The sequence below is a fragment of the Nerophis ophidion genome, linkage group LG18 (genome assembly GCF_033978795.1).
Source record: "Nerophis ophidion isolate RoL-2023_Sa linkage group LG18, RoL_Noph_v1.0, whole genome shotgun sequence".
In the NCBI taxonomy this organism is placed as follows: domain Eukaryota; kingdom Metazoa; phylum Chordata; class Actinopteri; order Syngnathiformes; family Syngnathidae; genus Nerophis; species Nerophis ophidion.
Genome location: NC_084628.1, coordinates 27214047 through 27240859, shown reverse-complemented (window position 1 = coordinate 27240859; position 26813 = coordinate 27214047). Strand labels below are relative to the sequence as shown.

The 26813-nt window shown below is 35.3% G+C and overlaps 2 protein-coding genes across 2 annotated transcripts in view; one reads left to right on the top strand and one right to left on the bottom strand.

The window, feature by feature from the left end:
* The window catches only part of LOC133537374 (LHFPL tetraspan subfamily member 6 protein), a 144810-nt gene extending 131908 nt beyond the window's left edge, over positions 1-12902 (bottom strand). The window contains exon 1 of the mRNA XM_061878392.1: positions 12608-12902. The gene's annotated coding sequence lies outside the window, so the exon portion shown is untranslated. The remainder of the gene's footprint in view (positions 1-12607) is intronic.
* A 10605-nt stretch (positions 12903-23507) lies between these two features.
* Positions 23508-26813, top strand: part of cog6 (component of oligomeric golgi complex 6) — a 76362-nt gene continuing 73056 nt past the window's right edge. The window contains exons 1-2 of the mRNA XM_061877874.1: positions 23508-23696; positions 25639-25782. Coding sequence (XP_061733858.1) covers positions 23559-23696; positions 25639-25782 — 282 coding nt within the window. The 5' untranslated portion in view covers positions 23508-23558. The remainder of the gene's footprint in view (positions 23697-25638; positions 25783-26813) is intronic.

Genomic DNA, 26813 nt, shown 5'->3' with positions numbered 1-26813 from the left:
TAATTATATAACATCATCGTAATGTCAACTTTAATTATATAACATCATCGTAATGTCAACTATAATTATATAACATCATCGTAATGTCAACTATAATCATATAACATCATCGTAATGTCAACTATAATCATATAACATCATCGTAATGTCAACTATAATCATATAACATCATCCATCTATCCATCCATTTTCTACCGCTTATTCCCTTTTGGGGTCGCGGGGGGTGCTGGCGCCTATCTCAGCTACAATCGGGCGGAAGGCGGGGTACACCCTGGACAAGTCGCCACCTCATCGCAGGGCCAACACAGATAGACAGACAACATTCACACACTAGGGCCAATTTAGTGTTGCCAATCAACCTATCCCCAGGTGCATGTCTTTGGAAGTGGGAGGAAGCCGGAGTACTCGGAGGGAACCCACGCATTCACGGGGAGAACATGCAAACTCCACACAGAAAGTTCCCAAGCCTGGATTTGAACCCAGGACTGCAGGACCTTCGTATTGTGAGGCAGACGCACTAACCCCTCTGCCACCGTGAAGCCCCATATAACATCATAGTAATGTAAATTATAATCATATAACATCATCATAATGTCAAGTTTAATCATATAACATCATCGTTATGTAACTATAATCATATAGCATCATCGCAATGTAACTATAATCATATAGCATCATCGCAATGTAACTATAATCATATAGCATCATTGTAATGTCAACTATAATCATATAACATCATCGTAATGTCAACTATAATTATATAACATCATTGTAATGTCAACTAGAATCATATAACATCATCGTAATGTCAACTAGAATTACATAACATCATCGTAATGTCAACTATAATTATATAACATCATCGTAATGTCAACTAGAATTATATAACATCATCGTAATGTCAACTATAATCATATAACATCATCGTAATGTCAACTATAATCATATAACATCATCGTAATGTCAACTATAATCATACGCTGGAGACACTGCATTAGGAACAGACAGGAGGGCCTAACTACTTCACGTAACATTCTTATACTATTACGACTTTATTTTGGTAATAATACGATTTCTTTCTCAGGCTTAAGGCTTACAAAGTTGACTTTTCTTAACCATTTTTTGGCTATTATTTGTAATGTTCTCATAACATTACTTTTTTTTCGTAATGTTGCGACTTTTTCTCAAACTATTACGACTTTATTTTCGTAAAAATACGATTTATTTCTCAGGCTTAAGACTTACAAAGTTTACTTTTTCTTAACCATTTTTTTTTCAATTTTTGCAATGTTCTCCTAACATCACAACTTTTTTTTCGTAATGTTGTGACTTTTTCTCAAACTATTACGACTTTATTTTCGTAAAAATACGATTTATTTCTCAGGCTTAAGACTTACAAAGTTGACTTTTTCTTAACCACTTTTTGCAATTTTTGCAATGTTTTCATAACATTACAACTTTTAATGTTGCGACTTTTTGTCAGACGATTTTGACTTTATTTTTGGAATAATACGACTTATTTCTTAGGTTAAGGGCTTTGTTTACAAAGTTGACTTTTTCTTAACTTTTTTTTGCAATTTGTGTTCTCATGACATTACAACTTTTTTTTCCGTAATGTCGCGACTTTATCTCATACTATTACGATTTTATTTTCGTAATAATATGACTTCTTTCTTAGCCTTATGACTCACAAAGTTGACTTTTTCTTAACCTTTTTTGGTCTGAATCAATTCTCATAACAACACAACTTTTTTCTCGTAAAATTGCAAATTCTTCTCATGCTGTTACAACTTTATTTTTGGAACAAACACAACAGTTTTCTTAGTCTTAGGACTTGCAATCCAAAAAAATGTTCTTGCAATCTTTGTGTAATTATTTTACACTTTTTAAATAACGTTTGTACTTCTGTAATACTGTTTTAGGACTTTTTTTGTAACCTTATGACTTAATTTTGAAATAGTAAAATTTTTTTTTTACAATCTTTGGACTTTTCTTGAAATCGAAAAACATTTTTTCTCGCAATAATTATGCTAAAAACATCATAACTTCAATCTTTTGACATATTTTGTTTTGACATTTTTGTATTATAACTTTTTTGTAATATTACAACTTTATTTACATAATAGTTTCGTTTGTTTTGTGGCAAAAACTATTTTTTAGAAGACCTTTCTTTCTATGCAATCTTTGTGCTAAAAAAATCAAAACGTTGACATTCTCATATTGTAATTTTTGACAAAGTTTTTTCTTAACGTTTCTACTTTTTAAAAAATATTGTATTCTCACAGTTTTCTTGTAATATTGCACATTTTTTCTCACAATCGAATTACTTTTTTTTTCCTCACAAGCCACATTCTTGTAATATTACAACTTTATTCACGTAACATTGTGACATGTTCTCACGCTATTACGAATTTTTGGGGGACTTTTTTCTTAGTCTTGGGACTTGCAATCCAAAACTTTTTTTCTTGCAATCTTTGTGCTCAACTTTAACAAGTTTTTCTTTCTGTTATATTTTTTTTTAAATTTTTTTCCATAATGTTTCTACTTTTTAATTACTGTATTATTACTTTTTCATAACATTAAAAATGCTCATAATCGTACTATTTTTTTCTCGCATATTTGCCGTTTTTTTTCTAAAACCTTTTTTTTTCACACCTTTGTGCCAAAAAATCTAAATGTTGACATTCTCTTAACATTGTAATTTTTTATAAATTTTGTAATACTGTATTACGACATTTTTTGTAACATTGCAACTTTATTTTCGTAATAGCATGATGTTTTTCTTGCAATCTTTGGACTCTTCTTGCAATATTAAAACATTATTTCTCACAATCTTAATGCTAAAAACATCGCAATTTGATTCTTGTAACGTTGGAATTTTTGAAAAATGTGTACATCACTTGTCTACTTTGACTTTTTTCTCATAATGTTACAATGTTATTTTCGGAATGGTAATGTTTTTTTCTTGCGGTATATGTGGGTTTTTTCCGAAAAAATATTTTTCACGCAATATTTTTGCTCAAAACCTCAAAACATTTTTTACAACTTTTAACATTTCCACTTTTTGTAATGCTGTATTCCCAATTTTTCTTGCAATATTAAATTTTTTTTCCTCACAATTTAATATCTGTTTTTCTTACAATCCATATTTTTGTAATATTACAACTCTATTGACGTAACATTGAGACTTTTTTTCATGCTAGTACGAATTTATTTTTGTAATCATAACATTTTTCTCTTAGTCTTGGAAATTTTCTTGCAATCTTTGTGCTCAACTTTCCCAATTTCCTCTCAACATTTTTTTCATAGCGTTTTAACTTTTGAATACTGTGTTATGAACTTTTTTTTCCGTAACGCTACAAATGTATTTTCGTATTCGTACACATTTTTTTTTGCGAGGTGTGGTAAAAAATTTTTAAATGAATGGATGCAAAATTAGAACTTTTCCATATATTTGATACTAATATTACAACTTTACTGACGTAACATTGCGACTTTTTCTCATGCTACTACGCCTTTATTTTTGTAATCATAGCGCTACAAATTTGTTTTTGAATTTTGTAAAATTATATTTATTTTTGTAACAAGCAGTAAAAAAAATAATGTATGCAATATTAGGAGTTTTCCATATATATGTACTGTATGCAAATATTGCAACTTTATTGACGTATAAGTGCGACTTTTTCTCATACTATTAAGACTTTATTTTGTAATAATAACATTTCTTGCAATCTTTGTACTCAATTTTCACATCTTTCTCTCAACGTATTTTTCATAACGTTTCCACTTTTGTAATACTTTGTTCTGCCTTTTTTTTTCCCCGTAATGCTACAAATAAAATTTTGCATTCGTACAATTTTTTTGTACGGATGCAAACCCTTTTGTGGGTTCTTCCGAGGATGTTGTAGTCGCAATGATTTGTGCAGTCCTTTGAGACATTTGTGATTTGGGGCTATATAAATAAACATTGATTGATTGATTGTTGTTGTTGCAACAAGCGTTGCAAAATAAATTAATTATTGGGATTTTTTTTAATATTAGGACTTTTCCACATATAAGTATACAAATATTACAACTCTATTGACGTAACCTTGCGACTTTTTCTCATACTACTATGATTTTATTTCGTAATAATACACATTTTCTTAGTCTTGGGACTTTTCTTGCAGTCTTTGTGCTAAACTTTCACCACTTTCTCTCAATGTTTTTTTCATAACGTTTCTACTTTTGTATAACTGTGTTACGTCTTTTCCCCCCGTAACGCTACAAATTCATTTTCGTATTGATACAATATTTTTTTTTTTTTTGCAACAAGTTAGGACTTTTACATATACTTGATACAAATATTACAACTTTATTGACGTAACATTGTGAATTTTTTTCATACAAGCACAACTTTCTTTTCATAATAACACAATTCCTTTCTTATTTTCGGGACTTTTTTGCAGTCTTTGAGCTTAACTTCAACGACTTTCCCTCAATGTTTTTTCCATAACGTTCCACTTTTTTAATAATGTGTTATGACTTTTTTTTTTTTTTTGTATTATTTTTGTAATGGGCTTCACGGTGGCAGAGGGGTTAGTGCGTCTGCCTCACAATACGAAGTTCCTGCAGTCCTGGGTTCAAATCCAGGCTCGGATCTTTCTGTGTGGAGTTTGCATGTTCTCCCCGTGAATGCGTGGGTTCCCTCCGGGTACTCCGGCTTCCTCCCACCTCCAAAGACATGCACCTGGGGATAGGTTGATTGGCAACACTAAATTGGCCCTAGTGTGTGAATGTGAGTGTGAGTGTTGTCTGTCTATCTGTGTTGGCCCTGCGATAAGGTGGCGACTTGTCCAGGGTGTACCCTGCCTTCCGCCCGATTGTAGCTGAGATAGGCGCCAGCGCCCCCCGCGACCCCGAAAGGGAATAAGCGGTAGAAAATGGATGGATGGATGGATTTTTGTAATGATACAACATTTTTCTTAGTGTTGGCAATTTTCTTGATGTCTTTGTGCTCAACTTTCACGACTTACTCGCAACGTTTTTTTCATAACGTTTCTACTTTTGTAATACTATGTTACAACTTTTTATTTCCGTAACGCTACAAATTTATTTTTGTATTGTTGCATTTAAAAAAAAAAAATTATTTTTTTGTTGTTGTTGCAACAAGCTGTACAAAATAAAAAATGTAGGCAATATTAGGACTTTTCCATATATACTGTATATGTATACAAATATTAAAAATATTACAACTTTATTGATGTAACATTGCAACTTTTTCTCATACATACGACTTTATTTTCGTAATAATAAATTTTTTTCTTATTCTTGGGACTTTTCTTGCAGTCTTTGTGCTCAACTTTCACAACTTTTTCTCAACCTTTTTTTCATAACGTTTTTACTTTTGTAATACTGTGTTAGAACTTTTTTTCCCGTAACGCTACAAAAAAAATGTTTGACTTCATACTGTATTACAACCTTTTTTGTATCAGTAAAAAAAAATTGCAACAAGCAGTTTTAAAATGAATGGATGCAATAATAGGACGTTTCCATATTTATGTATACAAATATGAAAACTTTATTGACGTAACATTGCGACTTTTTCTCCGACGACTTTATTTTCGTAATAATATTTTTTTTTTGTTATTCTTGGGAGATTTCTCGCAGTCTTTTTGCTCAACTTTCACAACGTTTTCTCAACCTATCTTCGTAACGTTTCTACTTTTGTAATACTGTGTTACAACTTTTTTTTCCATAATGCTGCAAATTTATTTTCGTATTCGTACTGTATTGCGACTTTTTTTGAATTAGTAAAACAATTTTTTGCAACAAGCGGTTTTAAAAATGAATGGATGCAATATTAGGACTTTTTCATATATTTGTATACAAATATTAAAAATATTACAACTTTATTGACGTAACATTGCAACTATTTGTCACGCTATTACGACTTTATCGTTTTGTAACGTTGCACCTTACTCTCGCAACACGACCACTTTATCTTGTAGCTGTACGCTACAAGATACATTGTGTTTGGAGTCATCTTCATTTTTAATATTTTCATGTGATCATTCTCATCATTTGCATATGGAGCAGCTATGAAATCTGCCTGGCAACAAAAGATGGCGAAATAAACAAGAGCCAATTACAAAAGAGGAAAAGTGACAAAGTTAAGTGTTCCTAATAATGTGCTTGCCTTTTTTATCTTCCAACAGAGAGAGTGGAAATGCTAGAAAAGATTTCTTACAATCGTCCTCCATTATTGATTATTGGGGAGGCAATTAGAGCGCTTACTCTTCCTCATAGAACTTGCACAATCCCAACGCAGCAAAGCCAATGATGTCATGGATGAATGCATTGATTGATATTCATGCTTGGGGTCAAAGGTGAATCTGTGCTACTGACATGTCTACAAGCGCCACTCTAGCCATGGGGATGTGTTGATGATGATATTGAGGATGCATGCTTAGCCATGAGGGGTGTCCCTAATGTTGGGGCAGAACCACTTGAAAACAAAACCCCAGGTCCTGGCACTTGACGAATTACAGTTAGAAATACAATATACTGATTTTTTTTAACCTTGCGTGCACCCCTCAAGTGTGGTCAAAGGTTTCACTCATAACATTTTTTTTAAAATAGGTCAACCTCAGGTTTATCTGTCCATCAAATGATATTTCGGTGTTTTTTTTAAATGTTTTATGCACGGCCCTTTTTGTCAAAACCATGTTCTTATGGCAAAAACACAAAATATGCAATATTTTCCTAAAGAAATTTGATGTGAAATATTTGATGTGAAGTAATTAGAGTCTTAAATACAGAATGTCAATAATTCATAACATTGATTTTAATGTATTATTATTATTTGTAATAATATTTATTTATCAATTTGATAGGGAAATCATAATACAGCTACTGAGAAACAGACACCCCCCCGCAAAAAAATACAACAAAAAAATAAATGTATTAAATTTTTATCATTTCATAATAAATAATAATGGATTTTTTTTTTTTGGAGCAATGAGAGGTTTGTTTTAATCCTACTACAAATGTGGGGAATCCAAAAGGGCCCGACTCATATAAGTCTTAAAATAAGTCTTATATTTTTGTGTTTTTTACTTTCAAAGTTTAAATCTCGACATCAACTTCAGGTCTATCCATTAATACTAATTTGTTGTTTTTGTATGGTGTATGCCTTTTTGGTGAAAACCCTGGTATTTTATGGCAAAAACACCAAATAAGCAATATTTTCCTAAAACAAATTCAAAGTGGAATATTTGATGTGAAGTAATTATAGCCTTAAATAGGTAAATAATTCATAACATTGATTTTATTTCATTGGAATTTTTGAACAATGACAGTTTCAATAAAAATCCCACTTAAATTATTGGAAATCCAAAAGGGCCCCATTCATAACAGTGGTAAAAATAAGACACATTATTGAACTTTTTTTTACTTCCAACACTTATATTTCTACATCAACATTTATATAACATATACAACATATATATGACATATAAATATACATACATGGATGTATGTTTGTGTGTGTGTGTGTGTATATATATATATATATATATACATATATATATATATATATATATATATATATATATATATATATTTGTCATAATCCTGTTTATTTATGGCAAAAACATGAAAATATGCAATATCCCCGCCCTCCCCCCCCCCCGCCTCCCCCCCCCCCCACACACACACACACACACAATTTTTTTTTTTTCACACTTTTCGCACTTATGTTTATAAATCAACTTAATATCTATCCATCAATCATTTTTATTTTCATGGTGCATAATGCCTCATTATTTTTTTATCAATGACAGTTTAGAAAACAAACAAAAACTAACAGTCACAATTATTGGGGATCATAAAAGTGTTAAAAATAAGTCATACATTATTTTATTTTTTTTACTTTCAACACTTAAATCTCTAAATCATTATATATGTAACATATACAACATATATATGACATATAAAAACATATAAATGAATGGATGTGTATATATATATATATATATATATATATATATATATATATATCCATCCATCCATTTTCTACCGCTTATTCCCTTTCGGGGTGGCGGGGGGCGCTGGCGCCTATCTCAGCTACAATCGGGCGGAAGGCAGGGTACACCCTGGACAAGTCGCCACCTCATCGCAGGGCCAACACAGATAGACAGACAACATTCACACTCACATTCACACACTAGGGCCAATTTTAGTGTTGCCAATCAACCTATCCCCAGGTGCATGTCTTTGGAAGTGGGAGGAAGCCGGAGTACCCGGAGGGAACCCACGCATTCACGGGGAGAACATGCAAACTCCACACAGAAAGATCCCGAGCCTGGATTTGAACCCAGGACTGCAGGAACTTTGTATTGTGAGGCAGACGCACTAACCCCTCTGCCACCGTGAAGCCCCTATATATATATATATATATATATATATATATATATATATATATATATATATATATATATATATATATATATATATATATATATATAATGTATATATATATATATATATATATATATATATATATATATATATATAATGTTTTTGCCTATTTTGTCAAAACCCTGTTTTTTTAGGACAAAAACTCAAAATATGCAATATTTCCCCCAAAATATATATATACATATATGTCTTGATTGGATTATCCAGAGAATAGTGCTCGATACCGTGGTGGAGCGCAATATGTAGGTGTGGGAAAAATCACAAGACTACTTCGTCTCTACAGAACTGTTTCATGAGGGGTTCCCTCACACATCAGGAGATCATCTCCTGATGATCAGGAGATCAGGAGATCATCTCCTGATGATTGAGGGAACCCCTCATGAAACAGTTCTGTAGAGACGAAGTAGTCTTGTGATTTTTCCCACACCTACATATATACATATATTTTTTTTTTACACTTTTCGCACTTATGTCTGTAGATCAACTTCATATCAATCCATCAATAATTTTTATTTCCATGGTGCATAATGCATTATTTTTTGATCAATGACAGTTTAAAAAACAAACAAACAAAAAATAACAGTTAAAATTCTCGGGGATCATAAAAGTGTTAAAAATAAGACATACATTTTTTTTTTTAACTTCCATCACTTATATCTCTAAATCAACATATAAGTAACATATACAAAATATATATGACATATAAATATATATATATGACATATAAATATATATTTTTTTTTTACACTTTTTGCACTTATGTCTCTAGATCAACTTCATATTTATCCATCAATAATTTTTATTTCCATGGTGCATAATGCATTATTATTTTTTGATCAATGACAGTTTAAAAAACAAACAAACAAAAAAATAACAGTTAAAATTCTCGGGGATCATAACAGTGTTAAAAATAAGTCATACATTTTTTTTTTTTTTACTTTCAAAACTTAAATATCTAAATCAACATATATATAACATATACAACATAGATATGACATATAAATATATATATATGACATATAAATATTTTTTTTTTTTACACTTTTTGCACTTATGTCTCTAGATCAACTTCATATCTATCCATCAATATGTTTTATTTCCATGGTGCATAATGCATTATTATTTTCTAATCAGTGACAGTTTAAAAAACAAAAAAGCAAAAAATAACAGTTAAAAATTTCGAGGATCATAAAAGAGTTGAAAATAAGTAATACATTTTGTTTTTTTTACTATCAACACTTAAATCTCTAAATCAAAATATAGGTAACATATACAACATATATATGACATATAAATATGGGAGAGTGGCCGTGCGCAACCCGAGGGTCCCTGGTTCAATTCCCACCTAGTACCAACCTCGTCACGTCCGTTGTGTCCTGAGCAAGACACTCCACCCTTGCTCCTGATGGGTGCTGGTTAGCGCCTTGCATGGCAGCTCCCTCCATCAGTGTGTGAATGTGTGTGTGAATGGGTAAATGTGGAAGTATGGTCAAAGCGCTTTGAGTACCTTGAAGGTAGAAAAGCGCTATACAAATACAACCCATTTATCATTTGTTGATTAAAAAAATAAATAAATAAATAAAAAATAAAATAAAAAAATCGATTTTTTAAAAATGAGAATCGATTCTGAATTGCAATTCAAATTCGAATAGATTTTTCCCCACATATATATATATATATATATATATATATATATATATATATATATATATATATATATATATATATATATATACACTGTTTTATGCCTTTTTTCTCAGAACCCTGTTTTTTATGGCAAAAACACAAAATATGCAATATTTCCCCCCAATTTTTTTTTTTTTTTTTACACTTTTCGCACTTATGTCTTTTGATTGATTGATTGAAAGTTGTATTAGTAGATTGCACAGTACAGTACATATTCCCTACAATTGACCATTAAATGGTAACACCCAAATACGTTTTTCAACTTGTTTAAGTCGGGGTCCACGTTAATCAATTCATGGTCTCTGGATCAACTTCATATCTATCCACCAATCATTTTTATTTTCATGGTTTTTGTTTGTTTTTTTGTGTCATACCCATTTATTTTTTTCCAAATAAAACGTGTTTTTTATATGGCAAACACACAAAATATGCAATATTTTAAGCAAAACAATATTTCAAAGTGAAGTGACAGTTTAGTAGCCTTGAATAAGTCAGTCATTCCTAACAACATTGATTTTGATTCATTATTGTGTGAATGTGAGTGTGAATGTTGTCTATCTGTGTTGGCCCTGCGATGAGGTGGCGACTTGTCCAGGGTGTACCCTGCCTTCCGCCCGATAGTAGCTGAGATAGGCGCCAGCGTCCCCCCCGCGACCCCGAAAGGAAATAAGCGGTAGGAAATGGATGGATGGATGGATATTATATTTTTTTGACCAATATTGTAGTAATATTTTTTTATAGAATGTGCCGCCCAAAGAGGGCCCACGGGCCACACTTTAAAGGCCTACTAAAACCCACTACTACCCACCACGCAGTCTGATAGTTTATATATCAATGATGAAATATTAACATTGCAACACATGCCAATACGGCCTTTTTAGTTTACTTAATTGCAATTTTAAATTTCCCGGGAGTTTCGTCTTCGAAACGTCGTGTAATGATGACGTGTACGCAAGACGTCACAGTTTTTTAGGAAGTATGAGCGCTGCGCACACACAAAGCTAAATGTTGTCTGCTTTAACGGCATAATTATAAAGTTTTTTGGAAATCTGTGTTGCTGAATCTTTTGCAATTTGTTCAAATAATATTGGAGAAGTCACAGTAGAAAGATGGAGATGGGAAGCTTTAGACTTTAGCCACACAAACACACGGTGATTCCTTGTTTAAAATTCCTGGAGGTGAAACTTTACTATGGATCAGAGCAGACATGGATACCGACCACATGTCAACCAGCAGGTTTCGGTGAGAAAATTGTGGTTAAAAAGTCAGTTCTTATACCAGACAAAAGCTGAGCTTGTGCCGTCCATAGCTGCCGTCGACTTCGCTGAGCCACCCGTGGAGTCACCCTTCCGACTATCAGGTATTATTAAACTCATTAAGACACTAGCAACACAATAGAAAGATGAGGTATTTCCCAGAATTAACCTAGTAAATGTGTCTAAAAACATTGGAATCCGTCCCAATGCAATCACGTTTTTTTTTTTTTACTTTTTTGTTTTTTTTTCTAGTCCGTCGCTATCAATATCCTCAAACACGAATCTTTCATCCTCGCGCAAATCAATGGGGAAATTGTCGTTTTCTCGGTCCGAATAGCCCTTTAGTTGGAGGCTCTGTCACGCCAAATTTCTTCCCCCCTACAAACCCCCCCCCCCCATTTACTTCCGGGGTGATGATTAATACAGACGTCTTGTTAACGCTATATTATAAAAATGTATTATAAAAGTATAACGCTATATTATAAGAATACAGACGTTTTGTTAACGCTATATTATAAAAAAAATAATTAAAAAACAATTTACAAACACAAGCTATGGGATGACGCATTTACTTCCGGGGTCACGTTTCCTCTTATGTCATCCCATAGCTTGTGTTTGTAAATTGTTTTTAAAAATTTTTTATAATATAGTGTTAACAAAACGTCTGTATTAATCATGACCCCGGAAGTAAACGGGGGGGGGGGGGGGGGGGGGTTTGTAGGGAGAAGAAATTTGGCGTGACAGCTCCCATTAAAAACAATGTGAATATGTGAGGAGCCATCAAACATGTGACGTCATCGTCTGTGACTTCCGGTAGAGGCAGGGCTTTTCTCTTAGCACCGAAAGTTGCAAACTTTATCGTGGATGTTCTCTACTAAATCCTTTCAGCAAAAATATGAGAATATCGCGAAATGATCAAGTATGACACATAGAATGGACCTGCTATCCCTGTTTAAATAAGAAAATCTCATTTCAGTAGGTCTTTAAACACCTCTGACATAAATGACGCTGCTTGGTAAAAGACAGTTCGTTAATGAGTCATTGCAACACGATAACAGAACACATCGGCGATGATAATTATATCTTGTAAGAATATGAAAGTGCGGCATCGCCCGCGGGAAGAGATTGACGTGGAATCATCGCAGTGCTCACACCGTCGGAATGTTAATATCGATCCCAGTGGCGATATCACAAGCAGGACTTACATGTGGAAAGGTACCCGGAACAAAGTTCTTCCCATCGGCTCGCTCCCGCTGCTCGCTCCCGCTGGAAACTTTTCCAGGAAAAGCAGGGGGAGATAATTCCTTCAGATGATCACTTTGTCCTCATCCAAACACGACGGTCGAGAAGGTTTGGGCTGGTCCTGGTTCTGGTCCCGGTGTTCATGTGGAGCCGTGGGTGACAAATGTGTGTGTGTTTGAGAGAGAGAGAGAGGGAGAGAGAGAGAGAGATGTGGGTCTGAGAGGATCTCAGTGGATCGGCGAGGATCTGAGAGGGGACCAGCAGTCATGCAGGTCACGCCCACCTGGGGGCGGGGCCCCGAGTACAAGCGGTCGTCGCGCGACGGGTTCAGGGACGCCTCGTAAAACACAGACCTCGCCTTTCGACACACGATACAAACATCGCATTGGATTAAATTCAGTTCAGTTCAGAAGATTCATGTTTATTTCGAACATGCATACAATGTAATGCATCACTCATTTCCAATTGTTTCAAAGGAGTAGGAAGAAGCAGAGTTTATTTAATCCCACTCCTTTTCATACCAGAGCAATTTAATCCAATGTCCGTGTTCTCTGAAAGAGAACAGTGAACACATAAATAATAAATAAATAATATACCATAGTACAGTGGTTCTCAAATGGGAGTACTTGAAGGTATGCCAAGGGGTACGTGAGATTTTTTTTAAATATTCTAAAAATAGCAACAATTCAAAAATCATTTATAAATATAATGATTGAATAATACTTTAACAAAATATGAATGTAAGTTCATAAAGTGTGAAAAAAAAATACAACAATGCAATATTCAGTGTTGACAGCTAGATTTTTTTGTGGACATGTTCCATAAATATTGACGTTAAAGATTTATTTTTTGTGAAGTAATGTTTAGAATTAAGTTGATAAATCCAGATGGATCTCTGTTACAATCCCCAAAGAGGGCACTTTAAGGTGATGATTACTTCTATGTGTAGAAATCTTTATTTATAATTGAATCACTTGTTTATTTTTCAACAAGTTTTCAGTTATTCTTATAAAATGTTTTCCAAATAGTTCAAAAAAGACCACTTTAAATGAGCAATATTTTGCACGGTTATATAATTTAATAAATCAGAAGCCGATGACATAGTGCTGTATTTTACTTCTTAATCTCTTTTTTCAACCAAAAATGCTTTGCTCTGATTAGGGGGTACTTGAATTAAAAAAATGTTCACAGGAGGTACATCGCTGAAAAAAGGTTGAAAACCACTGCCATAGTAAGCAAACAAATATTAAATATATTTGAATTTTCCTGAAGGAACTCTCCTGAAGGAATAAATCAAGATATATATATATATATATATATATATATATATATATATATATATATATATATATATATATATATATATATATATATATATATATATATACAAACCCAGTTTCCATAGGAGTTGGGAAATTGTGTTAGATGTAAATACTAACAAAATACAATGATTTGCAAATCCTTTTCAACCCATATTCAATTGAATGCACTACAAAGACAACATATTTGATTTTCAAACTCGTTAACTTTTTTTTTTTTGGCAAATAATAGTTATCTTAGAATTTCATGGCTGCAACATGTGCCAAAGTAGTTGGGAAAGGGCATGTTCACCACTGTGTTACATCACCTTTTCCTTTAACAACAGTCAATAAACATTTGGGAACTGAGGAAATACATTTTTTAAGCTTTTCATGTAGAATTATTTCCCATTCTTGCTTGATGTACAGCTTAAGTTGTTCAACAGTCCGGGTCTGTGTTGACGTATTTTAGGCTTCAAAATTTTCAGTGGGAGACAGATCTGGACTACAGGTAGGCCAGTGTAGTACCCGGACTCTTTTACTATGAAGCCACGCTGTTGTAATACGTGGTGTGGCATTGTCTTGCTGAAATAAGGAGGGGCGTCCATGATAATGTTGCTTGAATGGCAATATATGTTGCTCCAAAACGTGTATGTACCTTTCAGCATTAATGTTGCCTTCACAGATTTGTAAGTTACCCATGCCTTGGGCACTAATACACCCCCATACCATCACAGATGCTGGCTTTTGAACTTTGCACCTATAACAATCAGGATGGTTCTTTTCCTCTTGGTTCCCGAGGACAAGAAGGTCCATAGTTTCCAAAAACAATTTAAAATGTGGACTCGTCAGATCACAGAACACTTTTCCACTTTGCATCAGTCTATCTTAGATTATCTCTGGCCCAGAGAAGCCGGCGGCGTTTCTGGATGTTGTTGATAAATGGCTTTTGCTTTGCATAGTAGAGCTTTAACTTGCACTTACAGATGTAGCGACAAACTTTATTTAGTGACAGTGGTTTTCTGAAGTCTTCCTGAGTCCATGTGGTGATATCCTTTAGAGATTGATGTCAGTTTTTGATACAGTACCGTCTGAGGGATCAAAGGTCACGGTCATTCATTGTTGGTTTCCGGCCATGCTGCTTATGTGGAGTGATTTCTCCAGATTCTCTGAACCTTTTGATGATATTATGGACGGTAGATGTTGAAATCCCTAAATTTCTTGCAATTGCACTTTGAGAAACGTTGTTCTTAAACTGTTTGACTATTTGCTCACGCAGTTGTGGACAAAGGGGTGCTCATTTTTTGGGAAGCTGTTTTTATACCCAATCATGGCACCCACCTGTTCCCAATTAGCCTGCACACCTGTGGGATGTTCCAAATAAATGTTTGATGGGCATTTCTCAACCTTATCAGTATTTATTGCCACCTTTCCCAACTTTCTTTATCACCTGTTGCTGGCATCAAATTATGAAGTTAATGATTATTTGCAAAAAAATAAATGTTTATGAGTTTGAACATCAAATATCTTGTCTATGTAGCATATTCAAATGAATATGGGTTGAAAATGATTTGCAAATCATTGTATTCCGTTTATATTTACATCCAATACAATTTCCCAACTCATATGGAAACAAGGTTTGTATATATACAGTATATATATATACATATATATATATATATGTACATATATATGTATACAGTATATATATATATATATATATATATATATATATAAATATGTACATATATATATGTATATACACACACACATATATATATATATATATATATATATATATATATATGTAACAAAATGTAAAGTCATAGGCTCACACAAGTTCCGTAAATAAGCCAAATCTGGAGCACAGCATCATAGTTTTCACAGCTTTTTTGGTTGTTAGAGGTAGAGAGGGTTTTAAAGTAGAGTTCCAAGTGTTTTTTTAAGCCACAAAAAACAGGGCGGGTATTGAGAAACTGAATACAACACTAAATACTAATGCTAATGTTAGTATTAATACTAATAGTATAATGAGGTTGCAAAGGTAAAATTCCTTTTCAAATTATCCTCGTCTGTATTTTGCTCTGTATACATATTATCTATGATATACATTGTGGTATATTTGGTATGCAGCACATCCGTAAGGTATTTACAGCTCTTCACTATTTTCTCCACATTCTGTTATGTTACAACCTTATTCCAAAATGGAATACATCCATTTGTGTCCTCAACATTCTACACACAATACCCCATAACGACAATGTGATTTTTATTTATTTTTTCTTCCAAATTAGTTAAAAACACACACACATATACATATACATATACATATATATATATATATATATATATATATATATATATATATATATATATATATATATATATATATATATATAACCAATAATGCCATTTTTTGTAAACTCCCGTGGATCAAAAGGGTACAAAAACGTGGCAATGACTGTGGACATAGAACGCTGGCGGTACGCACAAAAGATACGAAAACACTCTGGCACAGGACTAGAGGAGGGCAAGACATTTATACACATGAGGGAGGGTGACACAGGTGGGCACAATCAGGCAATCAGGAAGGACGTCAGACCAGTGAAACAGGAGGAAGGGCAAGTGATCTGAAACGAGAGGCAGAGTCAGCATTTCAAAATAAAACAGGAAATGAAAAAACATGAAACCAGACGAAACCCACACAAGACTTCACCCAGGTGTGACAAAAATCCCTAAATTCCTTGCAATAGCTCGTTGAGAAATGTTGTTCTAAAACTGTTTGACAATTTGCTTACAAATTGGTGACCCTCGCCCTATCCTTGTTTGTGAATTACTTAGCATTTCATAGAAGCTGCTTTCATACCCAATCATGGCACCTACCTGTTCCCAATTAGCCTGCACACCTGTGGGATGTTCCAAATAAGTGTTTGATGAGCATTCCTCAACTTAATTAGTATTTATTGCCAGCTTTCCCAACTTCTTTGTCACGTGTTGCTAGCATCAAATTCTAAAGTTAATGATTATTTGCAAAAAAAAAAACGTTTATCAGTTTTAATATCAAATATGTTGTCTTTCTAGCATATTCAACTGAATATGGGTTGAAAATGATTTGTAAATCATTGTATTCCGTTTATATTTACATCTAACACAATTTCCCAACTCATATGGAAACGGGGTTTGTATTAAAGTGGCTGGACAGTACAGGACAGTTACTGGTATTATTACTCTTTTAATACGGTGGTAGTGTGACATCATCAAGTCATTTGTAATGAAATAGGCTAATAAAAAGGATAAAACATATATTTGAAGACATATCTTTTGTGTTTTATTGGGTTTTAGTATCAACATTTCATTACATTCTGTCATTTGGTTCTATTTTTACATTTTTCTTTTTTTTTTTTTTCATTAAAAAGAGATGTGTTCAGGCCACACTTCACCTTCCTGGAGAAAGACACTAAGTACAGTAGCTGTGTTCAAGGTTTTGACAACTAACAAAAGAGTAAAATGCAGTATTTGGTAGTGATGATACTGCAAAAAGCAGGTATTGATGTATTTTTGGTCTGTTGGTATCGATACTTGGTATCGATATTTTTGACAAACCTATTTTCCTTTCCTGATCTCACGGAAGGCGTAGTTGTATCATTATATTGACAAACTGAAAGCCCCAAACATCTAAGCCTCACCTCAGGCGGAGAACAGAATTATATATTGAAGGTGGAAAATCTGTAATCATTTATTTAAAAGCAGCAGGTTTGCATCCGATTAGAATTCGCAATCAAATGCAATTATTCCACAACCCTCACCCAAGGTTTTTCAGATTAGTGTAATTGGATTAGTCGCCTGCATTACTGCGGTGTTCAAGGATGTCTGAGTATTTGTGTGGTTCAGTCCGTCATGGCGTAGCTAGAGTAGCCGCGTCCAAACTGTGGCACAGGGGCCATTTTGTAGCTCTTTATCTTAATTATTGACCCGCAATATTATGTTAGACCCACTCGACATCCATTGTATCTGGTCTCCCCACATCTGCGGTCCTCTCCAAGGTTTCTCATAGTCATTCACATTGACATCCCACTGGGTTGTGAGTTTTTCCTTGCCCTTATGTGGGCTCTGAACCGAGGATGTCGTTGTGGCTTGTGCAGCCCTTTGAGACACATGTGAGTTAGGGCCATATAAGTAAACATTGATTGATTGATTGATTGAACAGAAATCTACAGACAAAATGAGCCTATCCCCAATTACAACCTTATAAAACTAAATACAAAAATAGAACCTAAAAAGCAAAATGGCCGATGACCTTTGCATTTTACTGTTTAATATGGTCTTTAAAGGTTTGTGTGTTCTGTAATGATGGTCATCTGTACTGTTTGAGCACACTGGATAAATTAACCGACCTCTTACTACTTCAGTCATATGCAGGATTTTCTCAGGAATGAGGCAAACATATACAACCATACCTACTTATTGATGGACCTACTTTGCAAATGTTTTAGTATCATTATGATACAAAATGTACCAAGGTGGTCTTCAATCATTACATGTTTCTGTATGCTGCCATCTCTGGAAAAATGTGGGCATCGCTGATCTACAGTTAAGTTGGTTTGAAACATAATACAGTTATTGAAAGAACATCACATGTTTACATTTCTAGGATATGACCAATTTAATTGTACTTAATTTACGAAGCAGATCACCACTCAAGCAGTGCGATATTTGTCTTTTTCTGCTATTCTGTAGGAATTTGTCCGTAAACAAGGTGGCATGGTGTCTGAATTAAACAGTTATAACAAAAACAAAGTGAGTTTATGCAGTCTTTGAGGATTTGGTGAATGACTCAAACAACGTAGAGCGATACAACATCAACATAAATGATCACCACGACTGTTTATTTTCAAGTCCAAACAGTTATCTTGAGAGGATAGAGATCAAATTCAGTCTTTTGAGTGGCTCTTTTAAGTGAACAATAAGAACGGAGATCCCAGGTGTTTTCTTGCACATGCAAATTGAGCATCAGCAATTGCCCACTCTGCACGTGTGCCACCCTGTACTAGAAAATGAGTCGGAGTAAAGGACATTTAGAAACATTAGAATGAAAATACTTTTATAAAATGTTTAATTTTTTTAAATAAATAAATAGTCGGGACGGCGTGGCGCAGTGGAAGAGTGGCCGTGCGCAACCCGAGGGTCCCTGGTTCAAATCCCACCTAGTACCAACCTCGTCACGTCCGTTGTGTCCTGAGCAAGACACTTCACCCTTGCTCCTGATGGGTGCTGGTTGGCGCCTTGCATGGCAGCTCCCCCCATCAGTGTGTGAATGTGTGTGTGAATGGGTAAATGTGGAAGTAGTGTCAAAGCGCTTTGAGTACCTTGAAGGTAGAAAAGCGCTATACAAGTACAACCCATTTATCATTTATTTATTTATTTAATTTTACATTTTTTAAATTAAAAATATATATTTTTTACGTATTTTATACATTTAAATCATCTTTTTTATTGTATTTGTATTTATTTTTATTTTATTAGATAAAAAATATGAATTTGTATGTAAAAAATAATAATATATATATATATATATACACATATATATATAGTATTTATTGTTATTTTTTTTTTATTATTTTTAGTATACAAATGTTTATTTATTTTATTCCTGCTTATATTTCTCTTATTTGTGTTTTATTGTTGTAGTATGTTTTTTCTTCTGTGATATGAATCCCCCTGGGTTTGAAATCCATCCATCCATTTCCTACCGCTTGTCCCTTTCGGGGTTGCGGGGGGTACTGGAGCCTGTCTCAGCTGCATTCGGGCAGAAGGCGTTGTACACCCTGGACAAGTCGCCACCTCATCACAGGCCCATGACAGATAAACAGACAATATTCACACTCACATTCACACACTAGGGCCAATTCAGTGTTGCCAATCAACCTATCCCCAGGTGCATGTCTTCGGAGGTGGGAGGAAGCCGCAGTACCCGGAGGGAACCCACGTATTGTTAGTATTGTACGCTCATTTGTATTACCATATTTCCTTGAATTGCCGCCGGTGCGCTAATTAATTTAAAACCTCTTCTCACTCCTGCGCTTACCAAAGGCATGCGGTAAAAGTAAGCATGCCCTAATCATATTAAAACCTCTTCTCACTCTGGCACTTACCAAAGGCATACAGTAAACATTTGAGTGTGATGTAAGATCGGACCTTAAATCCTACTGACTAGCTCTTAATCTTCTTCCTTTTATGCGATTTGAAATTACCGGTATTGAAATCACCCTCCTCCATTTTGAAAATAATGACAGGGGAAGTGTCACTCGTGACGTCACGAGTTTGACCAGGCGGTAATACTAAGCATGCGCTAGTTATTTTGGGAAGCGAGTTTGACCCAGCAGTAATTCAAGGCAGGCGCATATTACATGCCCTGCGGCAATTCAAGGAAATACGGTACAGTATATCCCAATTTTTTTGTTTGTTTTATTTATACTTTTTGTAGCCTTTTAGGCATTATATTTGTAGTTACTTTTGGTGTATTTTTTTTTTTTTAAATATTGTTAAAATGCTACACATTTTTAGGTGAGGTGAAATTCAAACTAGTGATGTCACTGCCAAAGCATTTTGATATAGCACTGCTTAATAAGAAGTTTACAATAAAAACAGAACAAAAATATGATTATTGCCAATATTTTGGATTAATTCCCACCAATAGAGAAACATTTGTGTAAATTAAATTATTCTGATCCACATTTTATCGTATAGCTGATACTCGTGAATGTTTGCCAATGTTCCCCACCACATCCCACCTCCCCGGATTGTTACCTACTCAGTGGCCTAGTGGTTAGATCAGGGGTTTCCATCTCAATTTACCTGGGGGCCACTGGATGCAGAAACTGGGTGAGGCTGGGCCGCGAGAAAAGATTTCTTAAAAATAATCTAACATCACTTTTTAATGAATTCACCTTCTTTAAGTGGCTTTCCCATCCTAGCAACATACTTGTCAACTCTCGTGATCTTTCCGGGGAAACACCCGAATATCAGTGCCCCTCCCGACAATCTCCCTCGGCAGTCATTCTCCCGGATTTCACCTGGACAACAATATTAAGGGCGTGTCCTGATGGCCCTGTCTTTAACGTCCTCTACAACCTGCCATCTCGTCTGCTTTTCCACCATACCGGCCCAGTCACATATTGTATGAAGCTTCTGCAGACACACGGAAGTGACTGCAAGACATAGTTGATCAACAGCCATACAGGTCACACTGAGGGTGGTCGTATAAGCAACTTTATCACTGTTACAAATATGCGCCACACTGTGAAACCACACCAAACAAGATTGACCAACACATTTTGGGAGAACATCCGCATCGTAACACTACATAAGCACAACAGAACAAATACCAAGAATCAAATGCAGCCCTAACTCTTCCGGGCTACAATAGGGGGCGGGGTTGTGGAGGGCAGGGGTGTATATTGGATTCTGGGTATTTGTTCTGTTGTGTTTATCTTGTGTTACGGTGCGGATGTTCTCCCAGAATGTGTTTGTCATTCTGGTTTAGTGTGGGTTCACAGTGTGGCACATATTGGTAACAGTATTAAAGTTGTTTATACGGCCACCCTCAGTGTGACCTGTGTGGCTGTTGATCAACTATGTCTTGCAGTCACTTACTGCGTCTGCAGAAGCCAAATACAACATGTGGCTGGGCTGTCACGCTGTAGGTTCAGGTTGTAGAGGACACTAAAGGCAGTGCCTCCACGGTGCCCCCTTAATATTGATGTTTGGGTGAAATTCAGGGGAATGATTACCCCTGGAGGGGCGCTGAAAATTGGGAGTCTCCCGGAACAATCGAGGGTATACAAGTATGGCGCTGTTAAGCGTCATTCATATAAAACTTGCGCGCCGCACCAACATTAAAGTTTCACTTCAAGGTGCGGGCCACAAAATAACGTCTCGGCCCGCGGGCCGCGTGTTTGAGACCCCTGGGTTAGAGTGTCCGCCCTGAGATCGGTAGGTTTTGAGTTAAAACCCCGACCGAGTCATAGCAATGACTATAAAAATGGGACCCATTACCTCCCTGCTTGGCACTCAGCATCAAAGGTTGGAATTGGGGGTTAAATCACCAAAAATTATTTCCGGGCGTGGCCACCACTGCTGCTCACTTTTCTCCTCACCTCCCAGGGGTTGATCAAGGGTGATGGGTCAAATGCAGAGAAGGATTTCGCCACACCTAGTGTGTGTGTGATAATCATAGGTACTTTAACTTGAAATAATGAAATGTATCTGAACTCACTATGTTCATCGCTTGCTGTACATATCCTATAAAGTGAGACCTACACTGTTACAATGTCCATTTCTCAGACGATGTAACTGTTGATGACTGAAGTATGCTAAAAGAAACTCAACCTGACTCCCAACTGCCCCCCCCCCCCTCCCCCGCCCTGTCCCAACCCCGCCTCCACTTCCCATCCCCCGGATTGTATAAATAACAGGGGTGTGGGAAAAAATCGATTCGACTACGAATCGAATCGAATATGTTGTGCGATTCAGAATCGATTCTCATTTTTAAAAAAATTCATTTTTAATTTTTTTTTAATCAATCCAACAAACCACTCCACAGCAATACCATAACAATGCAATCCAACTCCAAAACCAAACCTGACCCAGCAACACTCAGAACTGCAATAAACAGAGCAATTGAGGAGACACAAACACGACACAGAACAAACTAAAAGTAGTGAAACAAAAATGAATATTATCAACAACAGTATCAATATTAGTTATAATTTCAGCATAGCAGTGATTAAAAATCCCTCATTGACATTATCATTAGACATTTATGAAAATAAAAAAAAAGAACAATAGTGTCACAGTGGCTTACACTTGCATCGCATCTCATAAGCTTGACAACACACTGTGTCCAATATTTTCACAAAGATAAAATAAGTCATATATTTTTGGTTCGTTTAATAGTTAAAACTAATTTACATTATTGCAATCAGTTGATAAATCATTGACCTTTATAATTATAAAAGGTTTTTTTTTTTTTTAAATCTATTACTCTGCGTGCATGTCAGCAGACTGGGGTAGATCCTGCTGAAATCCTATGTATTGAATGAATACAGAAACGTTTTGAATCGCAAAAATATTGTTTTTGAATCGAGAATCGAATCGAATCGAAAAAAATCGATAAATTATCAAACCGTGACCCCATGCAAGAATCGATATTGAATCGAATTGTGCGACACCCAAAGATTTGCAGCCCTAATAAATAATGTAAATAATCAAATATATATACTCTGATGGTACTTGTGTGATGAATGTTTTGTGCTGATAGTATATATTTGAATGTATTACCCGAACGAGACAAACGGTAGAAAAATGAATTGATGCTGATAGTATACAGTATATTTTTAACAAGTTGAAAAACGTATTCGTGTGTTACCATTTAGTGGTCAATTGTACGGAATATGTACTGTACTGTGCAATCTACTAATAAAAGTTTCAATCAGTCAATCAATCCCATCTCTTGAACGCAAACAATCCCTAAGCGGAAGTAGGAGCTTTTTGTTCCTACCCGGATATTAATTTCGCACGGACCACAACATTGACGTGGAAAGAGTCTGTGTACATAATGGCTGACGTGAAGGTAGACTTGCCGGCCGCCGATGCCACTTCGGCCCTACAAAATACCACCGTCACTTCCCAGCCTAACAACCCGTTGTCGAGGAAGCTGAATAAAATTTTAGAGACGCGGCTTGACAATGACAAGGTAGGTTTATTCCCTTTTTAGCGTGCTGCTAAGCTAGTGGTAGCTAATTGCACCCCCGCAACTCCATCCATCTATTTTCTACCGCGTATTCCCTTCTGGGGTCGCGGGGGGCGCTGGCGCCTATCTCAGCTACAATCGGGCGTAAGGCGTCGTACACCCTGGACAAGTCGCACCTCATCGCAGGGCCAACTCAACATGGGAATAAAACACTTGCCTTATTTGTGTCAGTCACATTTAAAATTATCCACATAATACGATATGTTTTATGGTATTATGATATGGTAGGACTTTAAATGTGCTATAGCCCTCGTGTAATAAGTATACTAATAATAAGTAAGAATAATTTATTTGACTACATTGTATTGTTTTTTAACATGTTTCGGTGTATGTCTGCACCCCGGGATGGAAAGATGGCAGGCAAGTGCAGAAAAGAAGCCCTCCCTACCATTAAAATGCAGGTAGCACTAAAAAGATATGTGCACACATGGAAAACAGGTGTATAAAGCGCACAGCGAGTAAAGATACAACAAAAGAAACACGGTTTTGATTGGAAAGCACTAGCAAAGGAAAAATGAAACCAAACCAATTTCCCCCAAAAATGGGACCTGGAAACTAAAATGGCCGTTGACGTTCTACAAATGAACACGTCTTGCACGATATGGTAAGACTTTAAATGTACTATAACCGTTGTGTAATAATTATACGAATGTAATGGGTTATACTTGTGTAACGCTTTTCTACCTTCTAATAATATGTAAGAATAATTTATTTGACTACATTGTGTTGTTTTTTTAATGTTTCGGTGTATGTCTGCACACCGGGATGCAGAGGTGGCAGGCAAGCGCAGAAAAGAAGCCCTCCCTACCATTAAAATGCAGGTAGCACTAAAAAAAGATTTGCACACATGGAAAACAGGTGTATAAAGCGCACAGCGAGCAAAAGTACAGCGTTGAGGTACAAAGCAAAAATGTTCCAGTCAGACCAGATGAGTGGTGGAAAATGGCGGCAAACAGGAAGTGGAATGGAAAATAAGAGGTCTTGACAGGAAATAATTCAAATTGTTTATAGGATCTTGACTGTACAAAAAAGTACAAAGTGGCCCCTGCAGCCTTCAATTTTTCTGTATGCCATCCTTGCTGGAAGAAGTTTGAACACCCCTGGCCTATGTCCTAAACCAGGGGTGTCCAAACTTTTTGACTTGGGGGCCGCATTGGGCTGGAAAAAATTTGGTCGACGCCCGAAAGTATGTAAAGTAACTTTGTTTGTGTGTGTGAGTACATATTATATTAATGTAATGGATGTATTATTAATATAATTGGATAATAAGAGTGAAAGTTCGACTCGTACCTTGTTTATTTCCGTGGCGACCTCCGTAACATTTTGTAATCCATCAGAAATATCAAGCAGCTAAAATGCGCCAAACATGGATAAGTGTGGAGAGAGTGTTTTGCATTTTTCCCATCATGCATTGTAATAGATTTTAATGTAATTTAGAATGTTTTATAGATGATGGACGTTTTTGATAATATCAACAAATTTCAGTGACCAAGTCTGTTTACATTTTATGTTAGTTGGAGGTTTTTTTTATTTTTTTTGCACCATGACTAGGGAAGGTTGTTTGCATTAGGTTGTGTAAGTAAATGCCAGGCATGGTTAAAATGATAGCATGATTTAAAGGTAACTGACCTGAATGACTCATGTAGTCCATTAGACGGTGACATAAAGTAGTATTGAATTCATCAGACTTTTAATGTGATTAATAAAATACCTTATGAATAAACTCATGACGTCTCGCGGGCCAAATTGAAGACGTCGTTGGGCAGTAGTCTGCACACCTCTTTACACACTTTAGTGTATTTTCTGGCCTGAACCGCCTTGAAAGCAAGTGTCCAATTTACTCGCCATCCACCTGAAGTTTTCCACTGTGCTGCTGGGATTATAGGAGATGTTGGAGGCTCTCACGGCTCTCTCCGTGTTCTTCACCGAAAACAGCCTGCGCACCCGGAGGAACCTGCGGGGGGACATCGAGCGACGAAGCCTGGCCATCAATGAGGACTTTGCAAGGATATTTAAAGATGTAAAGGAGGTAGGAGGCCTTGTATGCTCTTCAGTCTGCAGTGTCATCCTGAGGATGTCGTTCAAACATGCTGCGCGTGCATTTTGGCTTCAAAGCTGCAGTATTTCCACGAGGGGATAACGCAAAATAACGCTGACAGACGCTATTCACACGCTCATTAAAATAATTATTTATACTTAGTATTCATCAGCCAACATTCATGTCCTAGAAAGTGCGAGGGTTTTAGGTCCCCAAATTTTTTTTTTTTTTGCATAAAACACATCTCATTGATCAAAAATAAGCAATAACTCATAATATGCGATTATGAATGTACACAAAATAAATAGTTTGCTACTTTCCGTAATTAAACAATGGTGGATAAAGAAAGACGGGGCAGAATCATGCAGCTTCATTTAATCCAGAGTTGTCAAAGTTGTTTTCACTGAGGGCCAAATTGCAGTTATGTTTGGCCCCAGAGGGCCGATTCTAACAGTGAATACTATCATTGCACAATTTTTAAATGTATTTTACTAGTAGATTTTTTTTTTACTAAAATGTAAAAAAAAATATGTTACGTTGCAATATTTTCACATGAAAATGTAGTATATATTACTGGAAATGTTTTTTATGGTAAAAGAAAAAAGGCAGCTCAGTTGCCAGAATTTTACTCTGAAATTTACATTTGTTTTTGTACTGTAAATGAAAAAAATGCAATTTTACAGTAAAATTTTGGCACCTGAGTTACCAGTTTGTTTTCTTTTTTTACCGCAAATAAACAACTGTAGATTTTTCGGTGTATTAATGTAAAAGCCAAAACGACACCACAGTTTATTACAGTAAAAAAAGTACAGTTTTTTTCATTTCGAGAAAAATGGTTTAAAAACCACAGAAAATTTCACAATTTTACCATGAAATCTATTGCTACTTTTACATTGCACAATTTGATGGATAACGTGCTTTAAAATCATTATTATTAGTATTTATTTATATTTAAAAAATGGTTTGAATTAGGGGTGTAAGGGTACACAAATATTTCGGTTTGATACATACCTCGGTTCAGA